At 31.0% G+C, this 26227-nt stretch overlaps 1 protein-coding gene and 1 long non-coding RNA gene across 5 annotated transcripts; one reads left to right on the forward strand and one right to left on the reverse strand.

Annotated features, from left to right (window-relative positions):
* Positions 1 to 1705: 1705 nt before the first annotated feature.
* LOC106627297 (sialin) lies at positions 1706 to 25343 on the forward strand. Of its 4 annotated transcripts, XM_014247365.3 has the most exons (9): positions 1706 to 1987; positions 4138 to 4378; positions 6764 to 6814; positions 22418 to 22978; positions 23051 to 23137; positions 23523 to 23806; positions 23876 to 24008; positions 24111 to 24352; positions 24425 to 25343. In XM_014247365.3, the coding sequence occupies exons 3-9, from the start codon at positions 6775 to 6777 to the stop codon at positions 24629 to 24631; spliced, it is 1554 nt and encodes a 517-aa protein (XP_014102840.2). In that variant the 5' UTR covers positions 1706 to 1987; positions 4138 to 4378; positions 6764 to 6774; the 3' UTR covers positions 24632 to 25343. The 4 variants fall into 4 exon arrangements, with proteins under 4 accessions (XP_014102840.2, XP_014102839.2, XP_069963851.1 ...); XM_014247364.3 differs by lacking the exon at positions 4138 to 4378; XM_070107750.1 differs by lacking the exon at positions 1706 to 1987 and having other exon boundaries at positions 4314 to 4374.
* On the reverse strand, positions 10992 to 11954 carry LOC118682219 (uncharacterized). The gene is made up of 2 exons (XR_011395861.1): positions 11679 to 11954; positions 10992 to 11597 (listed from the first exon to the last, which is right to left on the reverse strand). It is a non-coding gene; the product is annotated as an uncharacterized lncRNA (long non-coding RNA).
* Positions 25344 to 26227: the final 884 nt, after the last annotated feature.

Below are 26227 nucleotides of genomic sequence, written 5' to 3' on the forward strand. Positions count from 1 at the left end.
AAAATGATAATTAATATATATTTGTGTATATGTATATATAGACTATATATGTATATATGTAAATTAATTGTGCATGTGTGCAGATTCGTAGTAAAATGGTTGAACTCTGGCACTGATGGGTGTCTGTAAAAACATTATCAGATTGAATTCAACTCTTGCATTTATTTGTACATTACATTTATGTTTGTATGTGTGCGTGCACGCGCGTTTAGAATGCACTTCTGCATGTTACTATGCACCATATATATTATACATTTATGCATGTAATGCTATCACTCATGTGGGTGCTGATAGCTGCATCACTTTCGAAAAAAAATAATTTTACAGTAGCTAGGAAATGTTTTTTGATGCTCAGTTCATCATCGTTAGAGGTTTTTCTCCAAATTGAAGCACAAATCAAAAAAGGATTAATGGTTAACTCTCTAACATTACTCATATCTGCACGACCTAAAACTTGACGCTCCCCAATGGAGTCTGAGACATCTATATTCTTAAACTAAAAAAATTTAGGTAACAAGTTTAGAACTCAAGTTATTAGTAAGTATTATCTACTGCCTCGGAATGATGTTGCCATTTTAGTCCAGATGCAAAAGTTATGCGTATTATAGTTGATTTTCCAGAAACATGATCGTTCTACTGTATAGTCTTCATAAATACCTTCCATGCATAATTTTTTTTATTGAAACTGCGCTGTGATCTTCGACAGTAATACAAAGGAGTTCTGAAGAATCCAATAAATTTTAGGTCGAGTTAGTACGGGTTAGCATTTTTCTGGTCAATTTTGTCTCATAAGTTAACGATTATCTACCGAGGGCGAACATTATTAGAAACACGTTTCTGATCATAATCAGAATTCGGATCGAAATCAGGTCCTGCGGAAAATTCCTATAATTTCATAGTATAAATAAGAAAAAACACGGTTACTTCGGGCGCATTTATTTTAAAAAGTTATAAAAAGATATTAATCTTGATCTTGAAAGGACTTGTGTGAAATTGGAGTCGATAGATTAGGGACTGAGGGACTACATATTTCCCACAGACGGACGGACATGGCTAAATCGACTAAGCTCGTCATGCTTTATGTATATATTTGATAGGTTCTCTGACTTTTGACTCTGACTCTGACTTTCATTCTGGGTGTTACAAACTTCGTGGCCAATTTTATACCCTGTTCAGGGCTTTGATATAAGCCCATAAACATAGTATTCAAGAGCAAAGTTTTAAACAGAAGAGTTAGAAAGAAATGCTTATACATATTTTTTTTTAAATAAATGCAATTTATATGAAATCATTCCAAGCGATACATATATACAAACAGGGAACTAGTATAGGATAGTCAGCTTTACAACAAAAGCACAGCTCACAATTTCCATAAACATACATACATATATGCATATTAATATGCATGTGAACGCACAGCTATGCAAACATATATACAAACATGCGAGTGTTTATACACCAATACCAGCACACGCTAGAAGGCAGAGTGAATAAAAATCGGGTTGTTGAAACAATCAACCCACGAGGTACGAATATCGTGACGAAAATCCATATATAAATATACCTAAACACACACACTAGCACGGCACACATATGCATATATATTTTCATAAGTATATACGAGAGTATGTCGATACTCTGGCCATGTGCCTTTGCTACTCGTCAACGGAGAGCGAGCAAATTTAAAGGCGCGTCAACGCTGATATATTTTCAGTTGAATTTGTGCAGTGCTGCCGATAGTTAGTTGATTTCGGGTCTTTTTATGTTCGAAAACGTACAATAACACACCTAAGTTCCTGAGTCGAACAACTACTGCAATCAATGTGATTTTTGGCGCGGCACCTTAAGCACCAGTGTATAATTGACATATGTAATTGTTTCGCAGAAAATAAATTCAGTGAAATAAAACTAAAAAAATACTTAAGTTTTAAAATAAAATAATTAATTATATATAATAAATTGATTTACGAAAGTTAACAGTGAAAAGGTAATTTTGTTGCATTTTTACGTTGTAATTCTTCAGTTGAGCGTTGAAATTTGAAAATATAATCTTCTGAGGGGTGATACATTAGAAACACATGCTGCGGTGTAATACTGAAAATAAAAAATAAGAAAAAAAATCGCCTAGATATAAAATGTGTGGTGTGGCAACCGGCCGAAAACGTTTGACAAAATAAAATAAATTTTGGCAGGTCTGCTATATATTATGTAAATGAAAGCGATGTCAAAGAAAGTAACTTACGAAATTCTCACGTTGTTGACTGCATATAGTATACAGAATTATATTTATAAATATTTCAAATATAAATAGAACTGAAATGAAATTTCAAATTTAAATAAATACAAATTTTTGTGCAGCTATAAAGAAAATATTTAAAATATACAATTTAAAAAATAAATATTTTAATACATTGAAATAATACAAAATCTTAACTTTGCATTGCAAATAACGTTAAATAAGTGAAATAATATTTACAATAATAAAAAAAATTTACAAAAATAAGAAAGTGACATTTAAATTGTTTAAATATTTTGAAGTTTTAATAATGAAAAACAATTTTTGAATGTGTTTAGTTAGCATATTTATTTTTAAAACTAAAAACGTGTCAAATTAATTAAAATTACATCTAAAGTATAAAATTGTATAATTTTTACTTAAAAGGCAATATCAAAGCAAATAAATGTATTAAAAATTTTGTAAAAAATAATATAGTGATGTTTGTTTAATTAATCAACGTTTTTTTTTAAAGAAAATAACGTTTTTTCATATTACTATTTGAAAATATTGTAAATATTATTTTTCGATATTCGATTTATACTTATGTCTATAAAATTTTAAAATAGTTTTCCATTTGTAAATTAATTTTTGGATAAAAATATAATCATGGAAATAAATAATTTTATCCGCTCTAAAAAAATCTTACATAAAAAATGTAATAAGCATTTTCCACTTGTAAATTAAGTTTTGGGCAAAAATATAATGGGGACGAACAAAAAAATTTTTCGTGTACAAAAAATTGTAATTAAACACAATTTAAAAATAATTTTTCCATTTTCAAATTAATTTTAAAAAAATTATATTGGTGATGAAAATTTGTTTCCGTCTACAAAAAACCGCAATTAAATAAAATTTTAAAATAATTTTTCCACTTATAAATTAATTTTTGGATAAATATAAAAGTGGAGTCAATTGTTTTTTTGACTATGAAAAATTTGACTTACACAAAACTTAAAAATTAACTTTTACATATTAATTTTCTCCAAGAATTATTTTTGACTAATAATTAAAAAATCATGATTTATTAAAAAGTGTTGCAAGACATTACCTCAATAACCTTTGACTGCCAAAAATTTTATACAAATTAATAGCGTCAATTAAATTCTCAGCAAAAAAAAAAAACTGTACATCAACAGTTTTGACTAATTAGAGGCAATATGAAACTGTTTGAATGTGAGACGGTTTGTTGAAAGAAAAACAAAACAAAACTTTTAAAAATTGAATATATTTAGGTATATATAAATAGGCACATTTGTGCAAACATACCTAACACGTAGTAGTAAAAATAAACCGATCCTTATATAAATCTACATAATATATTTCATTTATATTATATACATAGAAATTAACGGCTGTCACATTTTCGATGTTTTCGAAAAAGTGCACAACAGCGAGCTGACGTTTTAAAACATACATATGTACATACTCGAACGATATATACACTCAGTGTTGATGTACGATTAATTTATTGCTGTACATATGTTAGTATGTACATACACATACGTGTGCCACAACTTACTTACGCTTAATTATGAGTAACTGTCGCTTAGATACACTTATGTGAAAAGTCAAATATCTCATAGATAATTAAAGAGTTTTTTTTTATCTATGTAACTAAATAGTAATGCCTACGTCATAGTTGCAGACCGTCAGATAACATGTGATTTTTTAATCTTTGAATGTAAATACGACATACATAAGCCTGTCAAGCACTGGCGTTAACTGCATTTGTTTAAGGAGGCACACTAAGTGGTTTCTAGCTGTTTGCTGTGTTATACCAAAAAAAAAATTATTATTATTTTATATATTTTTATATTGCAATCTACTCCTTTATTTAATCAAATTCATTATTTTGGCAGTCGAAGATCTTTCCACTCTCACCCCTCTGAAACAAAATATACCTGCTCTCTGTGGCATTAAGTAATATTGCACAAGCCATTGGCGCAACCCCATTTTGGCTACGCCCAAGTAAAAAGTAAATGGCGCTTGTATCTACACACTAGTGCGTATGTCCACATGCAACAATTGGTTTTGATGCTATGCTGAGTCAGTGGGCTTGTCAAGCATATGTTGGATAGAAAATTTGTTGTATTCATGTAGGTTGGTGAACATACATACATACATAATACTTCTAATTATATTATATAATATAGAAAAGTATTTCCAAATCTCTTATCTATATATAGATGCATTTTATTTTTATATGTAAATACAAAATATATCGAAAATAAAGCCGTTATATTGGTAACTTCAGTTGTAATGTACTATAAATGAAATGACTTATCATGTGAAATTTAGTATAATTTTTACCAAATATTTAAAATAATAATATTGATGCTTTAACGCCACAGCAATCCAAGTGAAAAATATACAGCAAAAATACTCAAATCAGAGCGTATAGGCCCCGGAACTTCGTCTCAGTTATTAATGTTGTTTGCATGTTTTCCACTATGTGTTTAGCAGAATCATTTTGAAAAATTTTGTTTTCCTTTATTTCCGTAGCCGATCTACAGGGTGACCTCCGAAAAAATATATCTTGCGTTAAGCCCTTTCTGTTTAAAATTATCTCAAATCCAAAAATATGTATTACATTATTGCAATAGATGAATTCAGATAATGAGCGAAGTGAGTTTTGATTTTGACAAAATGGCGGCTTAACTTCTGTGAAAAAATTTACCTTTAAACAATCGAAATTATTATCAAAAATCTAAATTCTTCGATCACTACTTCACAAGAATTTTTTTTACAAAAGCCCATCAAAACGAGCGCCCGAACCTCTAAGGCTATCTTATTTTGCTTCGGAAGATTCTCGAGGAAATATCTAAACAAAATAGATATTTTCAATGAATCCCTAGGCCTGTCATTTGGCCATTAACAATTTTTTTCACAAGATTAAACCGCTTGTGTCGCAATAAATTTCAGAAGACATAGTCGTAGAGTTCGATATTCTGTTAGAATACTATTTAAATATCACAAAATTTGCGATGTACTAGTAACGTCAAAATAATATAATATAACAAGTAAAAACGTTACAGAGACATAAAAATAACTAATTCATGAGAATGCATTTATTGTTATTATAAATAAATATGTTTTTATTTATATTTTCCAACGCATAAACCATTCGGCTTTGTTTAATATATGCGCATATATAAATAAGTAAACTTATATGCATAAATTTATAGAAATTAATCGGCAATCTCCTGTATTTATACCCGTGTGCTAGTGAGCAATATTATTCATTGTTTTGTGGAATAAATTATTCCAGCTTCTAAGTACAGGTATTTATATGTACATATATAAAAAAAATGTTTAGTAACTTTGCTATTTTTCAAAAAAACAAATAGAATAATAAAAAATGCGACTTCTTCATTTTTAATTTATCTTCAACATTATTATTCTTTTATACCATATAGCTATATTTAAAATTTTGTTGCAATCTTAGGACATTAAGTATATCGGTATTCCTTGCTTAAATCTTCGCTGGGAAAAGCTCGTTAAGCGCACAAAAAACTCGCTTAATAACTCTTATATTTATGAATGTACGTATGTATTACACAAAAAGAAAATATTAAGCAATATGGCTACTCTTGTCAACATGTGTTCCGAATATGTGCCAAATGAAAAATAATCTAAAATCGAAACCTATATGTTTGTATGTCACAAAGTCACACTTTTGAATAAATTTGAATAATTTTGTTTACAAAATTCATTAAAATCACTTAAAGAAGTCTATTTGAAATGCATGATGGATGTTTTTTCAAGTTCTGCTCTAGCAAAGCTGACTTCGCTTGTTACTGCTCTACTTTTCTGCAATTTTGCATTCATTTGCAAGCATTTACATTGCATCTAAGTATATACATATATACATACATATTGTATGTATGTACGCTGGCGTAGCTTTAGTAAGTGTGCTGCCTTGAAATCGCTCTTTAATTTCTATTGCCGGAACGTGGCCTTTTGCAACTTTGTGATTGTGACTTGGCTACTACAAACATTTTATGCTCGTTAGAACCCTAAAACGTGCTTTTGTGGTTGATTCGAAGCTGTTGAAATTATTGTGATTAATTTGATATAATAAATCATATTTAAATTTTATTGCAATTGATACTTGTAAATTGCCTAAAAAGCATTAATTACATGAAATAATTTGCTAATGACGAATTTGTAGGTAACTTTTTATAAAAATGTGTTTTAAATTACCACATTTGAGTGCCACATTATCAAAACAAGTTGGAAATAAATGTTTTATACATAAATATATTTACAAGCTTATACCTTAAGAGTTTTAAAATCTTTAACTGTCATTTGTAGTATGGATTTATTTTATTTTATGAGTGTCTTAGCTAATTCTAGACGTCAACCATAATAAAAAGAAGTACAGTGTCGTAAGGACTTATTCAGTTCAGAAAGTCTTATACAAACCACACGCTGTTAAAGTCTATAATTAAATCATCTTATAATGTATATTTCTTCTATTTTCAGACAATATCAAAATGTCTAATACAGAAAAAAGAGGAATAAGTGGATGCAGAGGTATGTATAATTTTTCTTTAAGTACATCTTATGTGACAGTCGAAACATTTGGGAGTTAAAAAAAGAACTACTAAATATCCGTGGGTAAAACCCAAGAACAAATTTAAAAGATAAACCGTAAAAGAAAGAAATCAAAAACTGACAAGTTGGCGGCCTTTTAAAAAAAGTTGAATTGTGTTCGTCTTTGGCCTGCCAAAATTTGTTTTTTGAGAAGAACAAAAAACTGACAGGTTGACATTGTATGGAGACTTTATTCTTATTTTTAAAATTGTAGTTTTTGTAGAGAAAATCGCATTTAAAGATAAACTGATGGAGCTGATTGAGCTGAGTGGCAACACTTTAGAAGGCTGTAACCCAAAAACTATTTGAGATATCGATTTTAAATTTTCGTATATAATTTTTTAAAGTATAACTTACCGAAATATGGAAAAAATGTATGTTTCTTTTGTGTGCCTCTTAAAATAATTGCCGACAATACTAATAAGAAGTGGTTGAATCTATAACTAAATGAGTGGTAAATCGAATATTTAATAATTAAATTAGATATACATATATCTAAATATTTTATTTTGTACATATTAGAAAATTAGAAATTTTCAAGTCTATTACTTCCCATGTTTGCAAGATTTATTATCTCCAACCGGAATAAGACAATAAATCATATGATTTAGAACCACTGCATCAAGCGAAGCTATTGCTTTTATAAATGCCTATAGACACAAAGATAACGTATTAATAACATCTTACCTCCAACGTATTGAAATTTGCCGGCGATCAGTCGTACATATGTACGTACAAGAGTTTAGATAAAATGTTCCGTCATTTACATGGAAAGATACGGCTTCTAACTGTGTATTTTACAAGTAATACTACAACTTTGGGCGCATTGCAACAATGTTTAGTCATACACTAAGTCACTGTGACGAGATTTTGACTCTCGTCCTTTTCGTTGCTAAGCACGAATGTCATAACTTCGTGAATATTTTCCATTCAAATAGTAAACAAATAAACAAAGTCACATGAAAACATATAACAAACTGACACTTTTGAAGCCGCCACACACACTATATTTATATACTCGTACATCGACTTAATATTATGTTGTTTGCAAAATTTATTTATGCACATACATATGTAAGTAGTAGAGAAAGTTTTATAACTATGATGACATTGAATCTGCATGAGTTTATTAAACGCATAAAAACTGTTAACTGTAACTATATGAATATCTATATATTTCCATATATATATATATATATATTATATATATTTGTGTAGACAAAAAAAAAGTTAATAGTAGCTAGCTAGTCTGAGTCATTATCCTCAAGCTAAAATAGGTAGGTCTGTAAAAGTAAACTTTGTCGTGGCCAGGACGCGCCCCAACTGACTGAATATACGTAGTCAATATGCAACAGATGCATGCATAAATATATGCAAATATATATACTTGTTTATATATATATTATTGTAGCTCGTACTTGTTATATACAAACATACATATGTATATCCACATAGGTACATAGTTAATTTGTAGCTTGTTTTCAAAGTCGTTCGCGTTAATTTATGTATAAAAAAACGTTTCATATTCATTGCCACTAAATACATAATACATACATATTGTATGTAAAACAGATTTATTTTAACATAAGTACATATGTCTTGTGTGCGAAAATGTGTACTTGAAAATGTTACTGCTATCTGAATATCTGCTATAATATACACAAATATGACGAATCCATTTTTCTAATTGGAGCAAAATAATAAATTATGATATTTTACATGATTAAAAGCTTTACTAGTGTGTGTGTATTTATTTGTATTGAAATGGTTGACACACAACGAGAATTTTCATGCCAAATACGGAGAAGGCTTGGCAACACTCTTTGCAATTTTTTTGCTCAATTCGATGGAGTAGAAGATTGTGTTAAGGGTTCGTTCACAACAGAAAGAAAGACGATGAATAACAAAGTTGATAGATTAGATACTTTCATGGACTCTCTATCCTCTGTGATTAGTTAGTTTAAGATTAATTTAGTGAAAATTAACCATGGGTAATCAACCAGTAGCTCAATTGATTACCGCTGAGAATCTTCACGGTGGCTCAGCTTGACGACTGTTAAATAACCACTAAAAAATAAGTTTTCCATACTAGAACTTGATTTTGATCAGTAAGTTTGTATGGGAGCTATATGCTTTAGTGGTTCAACCTGAACAATATATTCGATGCATTTTGCAATTTTGTGAATACATCTTGGCAAATAAAAGGTTTTTCCCACAAGGACTTGATTTTATTCGACCATTGTGTATGGCAGCTATACGCTATAGTAGTTGGATATCGCCGGTTCCGACAAATGAGCAGCTTCTTGGGGAGAAAAGAACGGTTGAAAATCGTTCATCGAAAATCAGATCGACATCTCCAAAACTGGGGGGTTCGTTCGCGAAAATGTAGACAGACAGACAGAAAGATAGACGCGCTTTGGCAAAAAATCCACTCAGCTAGTAACGCTGATCATTTATAAATATACTTAATAGGATCTCCGATGTTTCCTTCTAGTTATACTCTATGCAGGGTACAAATATGGATTTGTTCTAACATCCTGAAAAAACGAATTGCCCCAATCGCCTCGCCCAATTACCTAGAAGTTCTTCAAAGCATGTTTACAACATCACATCTATGTACATTGTTACAAATTAATTTACAATAAATAATAAAATCGTTTCGAAGTTCTGTTTACAATTGTCTGGAAATGTGTTAATTACAGCAAATAACTGTTTTAGTATAGAATACCTGCTAAATACAGTTACCTAAGATAAATTACTAATTAGCGTAACTTAACCGTACTTTAATGTGTGTACACTTGTATTAATGCGACATTTTTCCGCTTAATTAACTAACGCCGGAAACTTTTACATGTATGTGTGTGTTAATCTATTAGGCAAAGCAACAATGATTTAATGCATTAAAATTGTATAAGTAAAAAAAAAGTTTTTTTTAAATAAAAAAAAAACACATAATAAAGCATTAAAAACTATTTACAAGCGTTTAACGAATTGCACATGTCCGATCGCATTGAGTCGAGCCTCTTTTGTGCACTACCAGTTCAATTATTCAGTCATTATGAATTCTATGGCGCTCAGCGGCCTTAATGGGGCTTATTAAAGTCATATCAACACGCACTCACACACCTAATTATATACATATGTATGGATGTATGTAGAGGTACCTGACAAATGCCACAGGGTCATAATGTTTAAATTGACTGACTTCGAAAATTGTTTGTCATATACAAATCGTGCTTAATTGAGGAGAATACTAACATGCATGCTTTCTTAGATGCAAGGAGACGGGTTCAATGTACTTCGTCAACATTTAGTCTCAGCATGCGAGAATGCGTGAAAATGCATTCACAGCTTGTGCGTTCCTCCATATGGATGCATATGTGTGTGAATTTGTGAATGAGAATGTTACACACACGCGCGTACTTATAAGCCATGTCAATTGAGTTGACGTCTAAAGAAGACTTCACTATTGAATATAATTTAATAAAAATGCAATGAAATCATAACTATCAACTTAAAAATAGGCCAACGAAATTAATTTAAGTGGAAATATCAATTAACAGTTAATGTGCAAAGAATGAATAAAATGAAATGAAGTTTACTGAAAAACTAAACGTCGACGAAAAATACACCATATATAACTGTATTCTTATATATGTACATATACATACTACTACTACGTACTATAAGCACATCTCAGCCTTTTGTAAAGTAAATAATAGTAATAACCATAATATTATATTTCCAAATTTTTTATGCAGACAAAAGTAAGTTTTGATGGCGTGTTATGAGCACCCTGTGGTCAAATTAAATGATTACTGTTTCATCTCTTCCGCGCCATCTGCTGTTTGTAAATATATATGTAAACATAAAACAGCTGATTGATTTATTTATTAAATTTTTAATTTATTCAAAAGTTTTTGGCAGTGAATAATATACATTTACAGAATTTAATATAATTTAATACTCAGTGACTAATTTTGCAAGATTTTGTATACCCTCGATCTCGTAGCCGATCTACAGGAAGACCTCCGAAAAAAGTTATCTGGCGGTGAGGAAAAATGTTCTGCCTAAAATTATCTCAAATTCATCATAAATTTTATTTGCGATATATGTATGAATATAGATAATGGTCGAAGGACTAATCAGAATTTTATTTTTTGACTATATGGTCGCATCCAAAACAATTTTTTTTTTGGAAAAATTTAAACTTCAGAGTTGCTTTATAATCGAGATTGTTATCTACGAATTTGGATTCTTCGGTTATTACCGTACAAGCGTTTCTAAGGAGGTCGTGCGAAAACTTCTAGTTGATCGGTCCAGTCGATCACACAATTCGGGGAAAGTTTTTTCTCCGACTCTGAAACTAGCGTTTCGCGAATATCGGGCTTAAAGTTTTGGAGCCGATTACGCTAAATTAAAAAATTCTAAAAAATATTTTTCCTCCAATCCTGCTCGTCAATTATAAAAACATGGTTTTCAGAAAATTTCAAAGCTTCAAAGTTTTGCGCGCCGATTGGCACGTGGTCAACGCACCTAATCATTACGTGTATATCTTTTGAACTAGTTCGAAATCGAGGCTAAAATTTTACACATATGTATATTTTCGGATAGTTTTGCTTTGAATAGTTCGATCTCTTCAAAATGTGACACAACATTGTCGTAATTCAGTTGAATATTGTGCAGATATTATGAATATGCCAATGATCTTCTAACTCGAGATCTGGAATCAGTGCCGCAATGTTGCAAAAGTATTACAAAGAATAAACTATAAAAAATGAGACTCAAAAATCGTTTTTCTTACATATTTACAATCCTTCTGCTGCAACCTGTACCTTTCGTAGAATGAATACTAGGTATTAACTGGGACATACAACTTTCAGTGACAACTGTGTATGTTCCTCTTCCGCATTCCGAAAATTGCAGTTTGATATTTCTGCACAAAATCTATTTGGGTTTTCAACTACTATAATTTGTTTCTTGTTATAAAAATAAAGACATTTTGTTGACAATGAAATGTTTAATGTCAAATATAAACTAAAGTTTTGCAAAACTAAATATTTTTCTTCAATTTTTTTCCGCCATTTACTTTCCTAAAGTTCCCCGAAAATTATTTATCTTGTTTGTTTTTGTGTTTTTTTAACTACATACATATGTATAAATATATTATAATTGAATAACAACCACTTCTAGTTGCCATAATATTTACATAAAACAAATAAATAAATTAATTTAAATGTAAAATCGATTGAGTGTCAGCTTGAATTGACAGTTGTTAAGTTAATAATTGTAATTGTTTATCATGTTTGTGCACTTAATGTACACATATAGTGACAAATTAAATAAATTTGTATTCGATTAACTACGCAACGAAAGACCATAAGGGCATAATATAATAAAATTATAGAAAATATAACAATTATAAAGTTTAAAGTGTATATTTCTGCTTTTGCGATAAATTGAAGTTTCGTTTTAAGACTTATAGTGAGTTATTTAACACGTGTATATACGTGGTAATTAATGGTAATTTGAAAACGCTAGAAGCATTTTGTAAACAAGATAGTAATTAGTTAGCAGACAAGTGCACTTTATTGTTGTATATACACACCTACGTACATATGTGTATATATGTATATAGTTAAATATAAATCTATATCTGTATAATACTGCAATAAAGAAATAGTTAAAATAAAAAGTGTACATAGAAAAATTAGAAAAAAATATATGTATGTAAAATGTGCAATACAAACAAAAACAATAACAACAATAAAAGCAGAAATATACAATAATAGCAGCAACATTTAAAAAGGAAATAAAAAAATAAATAAATATTTTGTTTTTCACGTGTTAATAAGAAAAGAATTCAATAAATATGTAGATATATAATATATATGTACAAACTAGTATGCACTCGTGCACTAACTACGCCACCACTCTAACACATATGACAAATTTTGCGGAAATTATTGCGTTGTAATGATTTTTTACAGCTGTCAAGTTACTACACTAGCTCTAGTGCTAATGAAGTGTTCGTTCATGTGAACAAATGCAGTCGTATATCTAAATAGCTCTATATGATTCCATAGTATAAGTACTTCAAGGTATTTATCGCAAATTTTCAATAGACTATTTGACGTTCTAATAAGCTTCTAGTGCTTATAGAGGTAATTACCGACGATGACACTTGTCATTTAATGTGGCAAATTATTATATAATGATATTCATAAAATGTCAATAATAAAAGAAACTGATAATGCCCAGACATAAGATAAGAAACAAGGTCGTAAAAATATGCAAGTAATTGTAATCACACATTTAACTTTGGCGATTATTATCAAAGTGGCAAATCAATCGTTTCAACAGCAACGTTAAATTCGGTCACCAAAATTTAGAGAATGGTGAATCGAACAAACAGTTGGCTTAATCCAAACTTTCAAATCAAATCTTAATATTTAGTAACTTGTTTAAAGAACTCAAACAGCTAGCAGCGACGTGACGGTTCGAAAGTAAAACTAAGCAAATTTTTATACAATGTATGCCAAATTTTTATGTAGTTGCCACCAATGGGAAAAAATAAATATATTTGAATTTGGTATAGAGTTGCCATATATCGAAGAGTGACAACCTAAAAAGGACGATTCTGGGCAAAAGGCCTACTATATTAATTGTTTTAAAAATTTGAGGGTATATTTATACACATTTTTAGAGTACATAGAAAAAGTTATAGTGATTGAATCATTTATCTCGGAATAATCAATCGAGCAAACTTAAAAAATGTAGTTTTGAAAAAAAAAACGCGTCTGAAGATAAACTGATGGAGCTGATTGAACTGAGCGGTTACATTTTAGAAGGCTGTTACTCAAAAACTATTTGATACATCTATTTATTTAAAATTTTAGTATGTTCTTTTTAAAGGTCTAACCGAAAATTTTAAAAAGTTTTAAAACAGAATGAAATTATTTTTAAACTGATTATTTATATTTCTAGTAGGAGCCCTACTTTTTTCAGCAGTGCATACATTTTAAAACAAAAATTCATTTTCAAAATTTTTCTAATTTTATTTGTGGTTTTTTGAAAGTGTTTAAGATTCACCTCACTTTCTACTCGTTTTTTTATAACAAAATTAGTATTAATAAATTAGTTTAAAAAAAGTAAGGCAAGAAGTTTGGAAAACCCATTTCACTTGAAAATGCTTCCAATATTTATGGCTACTTCTCTCTTCTAAATTTATATCAACATTCATAAATTATATACATTCATACATATGTATATGCACACTTTTTTATTTTTAGTAAAGTTGCTAATTTACTATTATGAAAAAACCTACAAAAAATAGGCGCCGTCAAGAAAGTATTTTTATATTCTGGAATGTCGCAGCAGTGATTTATACAAGCGGCTTAAGCAGCTATTGACGCAAGTCACTTTATATGCAAACACATACTTATGTATGTATATGTTTAGACTATCGGCAAATCACACTTTTCTGGATGGTTCTTAGCGGAATTTTCCCAAAAACAAACACAATTGCATAAAAAAGATATTTTTATAAGCATTTATGATGTATGCTTACCATAAACTCGTATGCATGTATGTATGTGTACATACATAGAAAACATATTTGCATTAACGCGAATGTGACCAAATACATACCACTGCAAATATGTGACAGTGTAGGTGTGTGTGCGTGCCAATATTTATCAGTCGGCTGGCCGCGAGCGAGTCGAGCCCCCTTTTTCAGCAGAGGCTCGAATGCCATAAAGCGCTAGCAGGCGTGTGTACTGAAATATTAATGTGCATATGTGTTTGTGTGCGTGTCTGCGACTTTATTATACTGAATATTTCAATGCTATGATAAGCAGCATTAACGATTACTTAACAGTTGTTTGCATAGCGGAAATGCGAGGATTTGAAATTTCCACATTAGCTTTTTATGGCATCCATTGGAATTTAGAGTTTAACGGTATCTACTGTATTTTGTTGTTGTTTCACTTTTTTGCTTTCCTGTTGCGGGGTTAGTTCCACGCTTTTAATAAATTCCAGGGATTGTGAGAGCATTATGTGTTTTATCTTTCAGTTCCGTTGTACCGTTTTTTGTATGAATGTGTATAATTTTAGGAATTTTGTTTTGTTATTGTGCCCACGTAATTTTGCTAATAATATATAAAGCGAAAATACACACTACAAGATTGCATTAAGCAAGCGTTCGTTATACATGAATTAGCTCAATTAGAATATTTCAGCGACTAAACCCTAGTTTACTTCAAACCTTTACAGCAGCATTCGATATATCGATATATTTAGTGGCAATGAAGCTAACACTAATATTGCTTGACATTTATCAATTTTTTGTGTTACAATTTTCTCCTTAATAGAGTCTTTTTAAACATCACAGCAAATCTGAAAATACTGTCTTACTTTTTATTGAATTGTTCGAAACCGATTAGCAAACATTTTATGTCCATATCATGAATATTATGCCCAAAACCGGAATATCATCCTTCATTCGTATACCATATATGTATGTATAACTGTGTGTATATATGTAGGTATATGTACAGTTTTTTCATTAATGTATAAGGAACTCAAAATTATCGCACAATAAAAATAGATTCGACTAACTAATTAACATTCAACGAAAATTTAGCTCAAAAGCAGAACAAGTTAGTTGACATTTATGCATTTCAGATATATGTATATATGAATATGTTTGTCGGCACATATTTGCAAAAATATACTTGTAGTTTTATTTTAAATTAATCTATAGAGAAATTCCTATTTTGTTTATATAATGTATTGAAATGGCATAAGGAATTGGCGAAGAATTCTTTGAGTCAAGGTTATCTGCATATCTGGCTCTTCTTTTCCTACATATGTATGTATGTCAGCAGCAAATTTTGTTTTCGTCTGCATACACGCAAATTAGTAACTCAGTTTTTGAGGGAGGGAGAGTATTTTGACGAGATATTGCCTAATGCAACGCTGAAATCTCCGAAAAACTGATTTACATACGAACTAATCGATAAAAATAAAGTTCATGTATGGCAACTTCTTTTATATGTGAAGCGTAAATTGTTTTTTCAATTTTTTATAAATAAGTGTAAATTATTTTTGTGAATTTAGTGTGTTAATTTAAAAACGGCGTCTTGAATAAATAACTTTAAATTTCATACAAACAATAATAGTGTTGATGCTCATTATTTCCTGTGAATATTCATAATGTTGGCTGTTGGCATATACTTAGGTCCATATGTATGCATGTGTATGTTATTCACACATGTTTGCATATAATGTATATTAACATATTTATGGTCGACGACCTATTGATAGCGATTTTCTCAGGCAGACATTCAAATGAACTTACTTATATTCAAGGTTATTTTTAGCAACTGAAACAACATGTAGACCCACTTGTGCGCACAAGTGTCGTCTAATTAGATTCTATATTAAGTAGGTTAGTGACAGTTGCTTTTATTTGACAAAAAACAAAATATGAAAGATAAACATTGCGTATAAATAAATTATTCATAAATACTATATAAAGTTAAAATCGAAATTTATGGAGGTCAGGAAATAAATTCTAATTTGAGAAGCTTAACTACCTCATTACTAAAACAAAACACAGATAACAATTTATTGTCACACAAATATACATACATATCGTTTGCACGTGATTGGCATAATTATATTAAAACCACTTATATCACGTGATATCCGTTGACATTCAATACTCACCATTACATTATATTGTATAAGGCCTATCAAAATTCATTATTTTTGTATTAAATTGAAGATTTTATTTGACATAGTTAGAATGATCGGATTTATGTCTGATATGCACCGTTTTGTTCGATTACTTATTGCCATTTTGAAGGTAATTGCATAATGACACTTCCATTGCAACCCTCGTTCCTCATTGGCAGTTAAATGGAACAGTTGATTTTTACAAGTTTCTTTTGAGACGAGTTTTTATCAGCAAAATCATTCGCGATAGACAGAAACAAGTAGTAATCACTTGATGCCCGTACTATGAGGTGGCTGCATAAGAACCTCCCTGCCAAGCTACCGAAGCTTCTGGCAAGTCACAATTTCTATCCTATTGGCCACGGTGTCTTCTAGGCGATTGCTTCCTTCAGACGGTCCAATTTTTGACAGTACAAATCCGTGCAATACAAATCCGAGTTTGGTCATAAGGAAGCAGATCTTTGTAGACGATTCACTGCCAATCCCCCAAACACATAGCAAAACCGTTATCGCAGATGGAACCTCGGTCTATGAGTTTTTTGTTGCGTTAACTTGGGTGCACACTCATTCATCGAGCTTCTATCGGTTAAGTTAATAAATTAATTATAACATTAGATAGTAACTTCAACACAGATAACATTTTAATACCACAAAAATATACATAGTCGTATATATTTACATATCGTTTGCACGTGATTGGAATAATCAAATTAAAACCGCAAATATCACGTGGTATCCATTGACATTGAGACAATAGAATAGACATTGGTGAATATGTATGATATAACTAATTTAAAAGTACCGCTATTTAGCCGACGTTAACTGATGGCTGATATGGCGTTTACTTACGATAAGCCAACACACACATATGTACATATATACCTGCGGTAGGATATATATGTAGACTTGTTTCAAGTGCTTTTATTCACCTGTACAAACCCACGCACATTAAAAAAATTAAAAGCATTATATTAGATATTATATGCAAACACTTATGTTAATGCATGACTGTGGAAAGCCAGACAGTTATTGGCTAAAATCCAAATATTGGCATTAATGAGAAACATACTTATACACGCAAACGTGTATGTATGTATATTTACATACTAGCATGGTGACGCGTCTACAAAGAACTTTTTGCAACAATGTACATATGTATATACAAATAATCACATTGCGGTATTTGAAAAATATTTGCACACACACACATACATACATATGTACATTAATCAAGTAAGTTCGAGCCAACGGCGTATTTCGCATTTGAAAAGCATAAGTTTACTTAAAAAAATATTGGCACATTTTGTATTTTTAATGACGTGTGAACATATGTATGTATGTTTGCAAGTACTCATATTTGAACGTACCTGAAATAAGCTCAATAAGTTCATTGAAATTGAAATCTTGCGAATGACAAAATTTTTGTGACAATAACCTAAATTTAAACAGGCTTCGGATTAAGCTTTGTACATCTGTATACGCGAGTGCGAGTACTTAAATTTTTTTTTGTTGGGGGGACACCCTCTCTATATATGTACATATGTATGTGTGTATGAACAACAAATTGCCGTCAGACGTTAGTATATTCTGGCCTTCAGGCTCACAAAATGAAGGCTCAAACAAAGAAGATTTGCTTTTCTAAGTTGAAAACAAGCATTCGATCATTTATTGTAGCAGAGGCTGCAGTATCCAAGCTGATTTGACTGACAGTGACAAATTTTCTAACTGCATTTATTATAAAAGTAATACAAATAAATTCAGCGAGAATTTACTGAATTTTTAAAATTTTCTCATTTTCTCTCCCTATTATTTGAAATATACTCGATTGATATGTTTGTTTCTAAGATAATGTCTAAATAAGTCTGCTGCTTATTTAAAGTCTATAATTTACAAAACAGGTTGTTAAATAAAAGAACAAAGCTTCTGTTGTGAGAATTGTTTATACAAATCTCATTTACATTATTTACTTCCGAAGCGAAATATGTTAAAGAGGTTAGGTTATTGAAAGATTTAAAAAATGTGACTCCCAACAGCAAAAATGTAATAATACTGACGTAAATGAATATGCTCGTAAATTTTTTTAATACATGCAGTTATTTGTATGAAACTCTTTTTGGTATGATTCATGCGATTTTTAATGTAGAAAACAAAACAAATCATTTAACAAAAAAATAAAAATAAAGACAAACAAAGAAAGACACAGAGTTTTTTACATTCTCGGCAGAAGACTTTATATTATTCCATAAATAGATTATATTAGATTTAAATTAATAAGATATCGGCAAACACCTTATATTATATTAACTTAATCGACAGAAAAAAATTCTGCAAAACTTAAATATGGCTCTAAAATATTACTAGCCGTCTTTGGCTATATTTTTCTCTGGCAATTTTTGGCCTCCGATTTTTTGTCAAAAAAATTGCGCGTAAAAGCAACAAGATCCACTAGTTATACCATTGTATTAAATACAAGAGAGTAAGCTTATACCATTTAAGAAGCATAATCATTACCCAATTTATCTTTCTCTTTGTTTATGCCATTCGATTGTGTTTTTACAAGTCGCTTGTTCTTTTCGCCATACTACAAGGTTAAGCGAGTCGCAAACAGCTGTTATTTGTTTGTTATGCGTTATTGGAAACTAGTTCGTAATAATAAATAGTTAACAACGACAAGAGTTCAATGAATCGTTGCACAAATAACCAAACATTTGCCATGAAATCTAACCACTTTCGCACTTTTTTGGTTCACCTTGAACCTTGCGAAATTCTTTTCTAATTTGAAAAAGAAAACTTAAGAGCTTTGAAAACATTTTAATGTTTTTTGAAAAATTCTTTCCAAAGTACTATACAAAGATTTATGCCTACAATATTTACTCTTTGTCGACGAAAAATAAATAGAAATTTGACATTTGAAAGCTGCTTTTCTCGTCGCACACACGCGTCATTTCGCGCAAAAAAATGGACAAATATATTTTAATTTTCGTAAATGACGCATTTTCTAAAGCGGCACTACATAGGTACATATAAAAGGCAAACATGTGTATGCACATATGTAGGTACATTCAACACGTTCTGCCGCAAATTCTACATGCGTAGATACTTACACACAAGTGTGGACGCATGAGTTGTATTCAAACGGCCGTGGGAAATATCTATTCCGCAAAAAAAGTAGATACGAAATAACTGCCGCATATTATTTCAAATAAACAATGCTCGTGCAATTTAGATAGACGGAGAGTTTAGCGGAAGCTTCATACTTACATCCCGACTTGCACAACTTTAGCAAGTATATATATATGTATGTATTCGCATATATGTAGATATATAAACACAAGAAAACTTTACATCCACTACACGTCTGTAGAAATATCATATAATGGTTTATGGAGATTAACGCTTATTTGAAATTTGATTAAGCTTTTCCAAAGAAATATTATAATGATTAAAATAGCTTTGACCGGCTTTAATCAAATTTACTAGCGAAGTGAGATTTATAATTAAGCCTTAATTAGTTCTAAGAAGCTATTAACTATATACAAACATACATGCATACGTACATATGTATATACATATACCCTTCAAAGCCATGCGTTCTAATTTTTGCAGTGCTTTTGAAATAAGTATGTTTGATAAGAGAGAAATTAAAAACTAAAAAGCTATTAAAGAAGTTTTTAGGTAATAATAAAATTGAATCGGTCAAAAACTGGAAAACATAATAAAAAGAAAAATCAAAAAATTAAAACAGCAACAAACGTTGCACCGAAGCGATAATACCCTTCACTGGTGCATTATTATTATAGTTATATGCTATAGGCGTCCAATATGTTCAGAGATTGTGACGTTGACTTAGACAAAGATATGTGCCAAATTTTGTGTAGGTATCTTCACATATATAAAACTTCCATACAAGGACATTATTTTAATCGTTCAATTTGTATGGCAGCTATATGCTATGGTGCTCCGATCTGAACAATTTTTTCGGAGATTATACCGTTGTCTTTCTTTCAGTTTCTTAGGGTAAAACGGTGGTGTGCAAAATTCCAGGTCGATATTTCAAAAACTGAGAGACTAATCCGCGTATATGCAGACAGATAGACATGGCCAAATCGAATTACGCCATATCACCGTTTAGAGCCCTCAAAATAAAAAAACCATAAATTATACGTTAGCTACGTTTTTATACTCTCTTTCATTATCCTAGTCTACTTTTATTGAAAAATCTTATTGCGAAAAGTTTTCTTTTTCAAAAAATGTTAACGGATCGGTGCATATTTCAATATATGATCCTAAAAATCCTATAAATAAGTAACTGTGCTTTTTAAAATGATTTATTCATTTTCATATTTACTGGGGAATGCGCCTTAAGTTATTTATACAAATATCGAGTTTGCAAATCTGGTCGGCACTCGTTCGTTTGTCACATGTGCCGACTACTGCGAATTAGTTCGAAACACGTTTGGCCCCCAAAAGCGTACAACAAAGCCAAAAATATAAAAAACAAACTTGTGATCTTTTGTTTATAATTTAATTAATTAATTTGATTTCTGTGTCTGTTTGTTGGGGATTTTTACCCGCAGATTAATAGGCATATACTATATAAATTTCGAAACAGGCTTTTAAAACGATACCAACCCTCATGCTGCTCAAAATGAATGCGTACTCATTTATGAACACATATGTAAGTATATACAAATAAAAATTTAAAACACTCAAATCAAATATTGAAGTGCAAATACTAAATATTAGTTATGAGATATAAATGAAGGTACGCACCTCATCGGTCTTAATATATAACAGCGACGGTTTAAAGTCGCGGCTATACATTCATATATATTCATTACGATTATAATTCATTTGATAATTAGCTTTAATCAATAAATAAAAAACTGATATTCGCGCAAAAGCCATCAATAAATCAGTCCGAGGCATTCTTCGCACGAGCGCCGTTAAGTTGATTCTACAATTTACATACATTTTTGACCACGAGCGTTTTGGCATGTGAATTGTGTAAAGTAAAAACGAAAATAAAGATATAACAATAACATCACGTGATGACTATGCCTACTTTTTGTATTATGGCACCATTTCATGCCGGTCTTGTGTTTGTTTCCCTAATACGCAATTCAAATTTTGATTTTACTAAGATTACCATATAAGGTGTTACTTTTTGCGACTACAGATCAAAGCGAATTTTTGCACGATTAATTATAGCACTTTTGAAAATTTTCCTCAAGCTTATAGAGATTTAACAGTCCATAAAGTATTAAACACCTAAGTAAATATGGTCCCACCGGCAAATTTATAGTAGTTTGATAATGACTGTGGGGTTGATATATATTAAACAGGTAGACACATACATACACACAAACTCATGAAGTATAGATACGTTTTAGGGATTGAAAGAAGGTTGTATTTGTTGGAATTTTTTGCCATGTTTGAACAGTATGTTAGAGTTGAAAAGAAGTAAAGCAGATTATTGATATACGATATTCGGATTTAGTACTTGTATTTATACAATTCCAGCTAGCTTTCACCCAAATATTAAAAATTGAACATATAGTTTTAATAAATACTAAAAAATCGCAATGAAGATATGAGTAGGGGATAAATTCCTCTACATTTTTGAATTTCAAATACTTTCAGATATTAATTTTGTTGTATACTTTTCCTAATTTCTTGGATAACTCCCAAATCATACAAACTTAAAAATAATGTATATATGTACATACATATATGTTGCATATTATATTATTATTCGAACTAATATTAATCTAAAAATTTTCCACTCTTGTAATTCTATAGATATGCTATCATGTCGTCAAGTACTTAATATACTCACCATGCTTGGCTTCATGTTGAACTATGCATTGCGCGTAAATCTGACAATAGCCATTGTGGCAATGGTGCATCCAGATGTGCATTCGCCACCACGTACGGTCGGCAAAATGAGTGCCGCACAACTAGCTGATAATGCCACAGCAGCATCAACAACAACAACAACTACGACAACGACAACAACTCAGCTGCCACCAACTGACGATGGAAATGATTACTTTCCATGGGATTCTTATCAAACGAACTTTGTACTAGGTTCCTTTTTCTGGGGTTATATATTAACTGAACTGCCAGGCGGTCGACTTGCTGAACTAATCGGTGGACGGCGTGTCTTCGGGCATTCCATGCTCTGGGCTAGTTTGCTTACACTGATTACACCATTGGCGGCACATATTAATTATATCATGTTAATTATTGTACGCGTTGTGTTGGGCTTTATGTTGGGCGCATCTTGGCCAGCTATACATCCTGTGGCGGCTGTATGGATTCCACCAATGGAACGTTCTAAATTCATGTCGCACATGATGGGTATGTTCAATCTTACATCGAAGCAATTGTGACAATATTTTTAAAAGAAATTTTGTCTATTTAAATTTATAGCTTCCTCCTTGGGTGCAGCTATAACGATGCCTGTTTGCGGATACTTCATTTCCATTTGGGGTTGGCCCAGCGTTTTCTATTTGACCGGTAGGTGTAATTACTTAACGTCCTTTTATATTTACACTTTTTAAGCTTGATACTCAAATTGCGCTTCAATAAAAAAACAAGTACAAAGCGAAAAAAAATGGAGAATATCTGCAAAACGGCCAAGTTGTTGAAAATACCTATGACAGTGCTGCCAAGTTTTCGTTTTATGCGGAAGCGGATGAATTTGCAGTATGTAGTTGCCATTGACAATTACTAAAAGATTTTAAGATTAAGATTAATTTTATCTTACTTACATAATCTCATATGTACATCCGTCTTTATACACAATTGTTAACAAGCGTAAAAAAAAAATAATGTTTGGTGTATTTGTTGATATATAATAATAACAAAAGAAATGTATTATATACAATTTTTATTCTTCTAGGTGGTATTGGCCTTTTGTGGTCTATCTGCTGGTTCACCTTTGTTTATGAGACACCCGCCACACATCCGCGTATCAGCTCTGAGGAACGGCGCGAAATAGAGGATGCCATTGGCAGCTCTACTTCCAAGAAACGTCCCAGCTATGTGCCATGGTGCGATCTGTTTAGCTCAGCACCTGTGTGGGCAATTGTAATTACTCACGGCTTATCTGTATTTGGCTTTTTCACTGTCGTTAATCAGCTGCCAACATTTATGGATCAAATATTACATTTTAACATTAAACAAGTAAGAAAAAGTTTAACAAAAACATTAAAATTTCTAACACTATTAAATGTTTTACTGTTCTTCTTTTAGAATGGACTTTTCTCCTCATTGCCGTACTTGGGCAAATATATAATGGCTTTCAGTTCGTCCTGCTTTGCTGATTATCTACGTCAGCGTGGTGTGCTATCTACAACGGCCACAAGAAAGGTGTTCACCGGTTTTGGTGAGTAACCAAGCCCTGACTTTTTTTAATTTAAATATCATTTAGGCATGCTTATGAAAAATGACGCTGACATCTAACATTCTTAACATTTCTTCATTACAGCACTGATATGCCCTGGTACCTTGATGATTGCGCAAATATTTTTGGGACGCGATGCAGCGTGGTCAGTGACAATCTTTACTTTGGCTTTATTTACACACGGCGCTGTAACAGCAGGCTATCTTGGCAACGGCTTGGACATTGCGCCCAATTTCAGCGGCACCATTTTCGGATTGGCCAATACGCTCTCTTCATTCGGCGGCTTCTTGTCGACGTGGATGGTGGGTGCGCTGACCTATGATGATGTAAGTTTCATAACTATATTAGTGATTTCTTTTACAACAGTTAAACATTAACTTATCTGATTGCATTTACAGAAATCATATCATCAATGGCAAATAGTTTTCGGCATACTGGCAGTCACTTACATTTCCAGCGCCATTGTTTACATAATTATGGGCTCCGGTGAACTACAGCCTTGGAACAATCCACCAGAGAAGCAACGCAGATCTGTTGTTAGTGCCGAGGAGGGTGAACCATTAAAGAATGAGAAGGCACATGTCTTGGAAGATGCTCTGAAATGAGCAGGTTATTTCGAAGTTTAGTAAAAATTAATGTAAAAGTATGATGTCAGCATTACTTTGAAAAGCAGAAGGAAAACTGTTACACAAAAAAGTTTAAAGTATTAGAGAAAAATTTTCAGGCCACACGAAACGCCTTGTCGTCAACATATTAAAAGTATTTTTTGCTACAAGGTTATGTTATGTTGGTAGAAAATATATTTGTAATGGAAAAAGCAATTAAGGCCAATCTCAGTCACTCATTTAGTTATGTGCACCCCCACCTAAACGCGTAATGCCATAAATAGTGATTGAACTTAGTGTTAGAGATTCATCAAATTCGACTTTAAGCCATAAATATGTACATGTAATAAATATAAAAAGTTTTGCATATAAGTAGAATAGGAATATTGGATGGTTTGGATAAATACTCACATTTCATTGTGAGTAACTTCGCAACGTTCGTGCCATTCCAAGACTGGTAGAGCGGAGAATAACAAAACATGCAACTTAATACTGAAAAGACTTGAAATATTTGCCTTTATGTAAAGTTATTTAATAAATATTAAATAGTTAAATTAATACTGGTTTCGTACAAACTCATGTGTATGATAATGATATTTTCTTAAATCATAAAAAGTAACTGTAAATTTTAACGGGTTTAATAACGTTTAAACTACTGTCATACATATGACAGGGGATGAGTTGCCAAACAAGCAAATAAAAAAAAAAACAACACATAAAAGATATATTTTTACATTAAAATTTAATAGTGTGTGCGGTATGAAAGAATAAGGCATAGTAAAGTTTTCAATCTAAATCAATATCTGATTGTATTGCAGACACAATTGTAGGTATGTTTGCGCATGTAAAATAAAGACATTAATTAGGTTCGGATTATTATTATGCATAAATTTAGATTGAAAACAAAAAACATGTTCGTATGGATGCAATTGGTGTTTACAATTATTTACAATCGCATTAAAGCATATTGAGAAACTGTATTTATAGACATTTGTACATACACACATACATAACGGTAAGTCTGTTATGTGTTTAAAATTAAAAGTTCAGTGAAGTACAATGCCCATACACATTTAATGCACGCAAATAATTACTTTTCTCTATTGATAATTAGTGTTGTAAGCTTTTAATATTGTACATTAAAATGTATTTTATCGAAAATTTAATATAAATAAAGTTGATAATATTTTAAAAACATATTTTGTGTATCACTTGTTACAGACCAGTATAACCATTTATTCTTAGTTGTAGGAATATCACCGAGACTTTCGTAAGACTTACAAAACGATGCAAATAATAATTATGAGAGAGTAAATATTCGAATACACAGATATTTAGAAGGCACACCTAGTACGAAGTTTAAAAAATCGTTATACCTTTAAAAATAACATACTAAAATTTTAAATGTTGAGCCAACTATTGGTTTTTCAGTTATAGCCTTCAACATATCTTAAACTCAATTTTTTGTCAAATTTACATTATAAAAATTTGCTTGAGTGATTACTCGAAGAGAAATCATTCGATCACTCTCCATACAATTACCCTATATTTTGATCTGATCAACTTTGTTTAAAGGCAGCCATTATGTCAGTTTTT

Source organism: Bactrocera oleae, chromosome 4 (assembly GCF_042242935.1).
Source record: "Bactrocera oleae isolate idBacOlea1 chromosome 4, idBacOlea1, whole genome shotgun sequence".
Classification (NCBI taxonomy): domain Eukaryota; kingdom Metazoa; phylum Arthropoda; class Insecta; order Diptera; family Tephritidae; genus Bactrocera; species Bactrocera oleae.

What these genes read in the sequence shown, in the direction of transcription:
- LOC106627297 (XM_014247365.3), top strand. Translation starts at nt 6,775, where the DNA reads ATGTCTAATACAGAAAAAAGAGGAATAAGTGGATGCAGAG. An exon ending in TACATTTTAACATTAAACAA is followed by an intron (nt 23,807 to 23,875) that starts GTAAGAAAAAGT and finishes TTCTTCTTTTAG; the next exon opens with AATGGACTTTTCTCCTCATT. An exon ending in AAAGGTGTTCACCGGTTTTG is followed by an intron (nt 24,009 to 24,110) that starts GTGAGTAACCAA and finishes TCTTCATTACAG; the next exon opens with CACTGATATGCCCTGGTACC.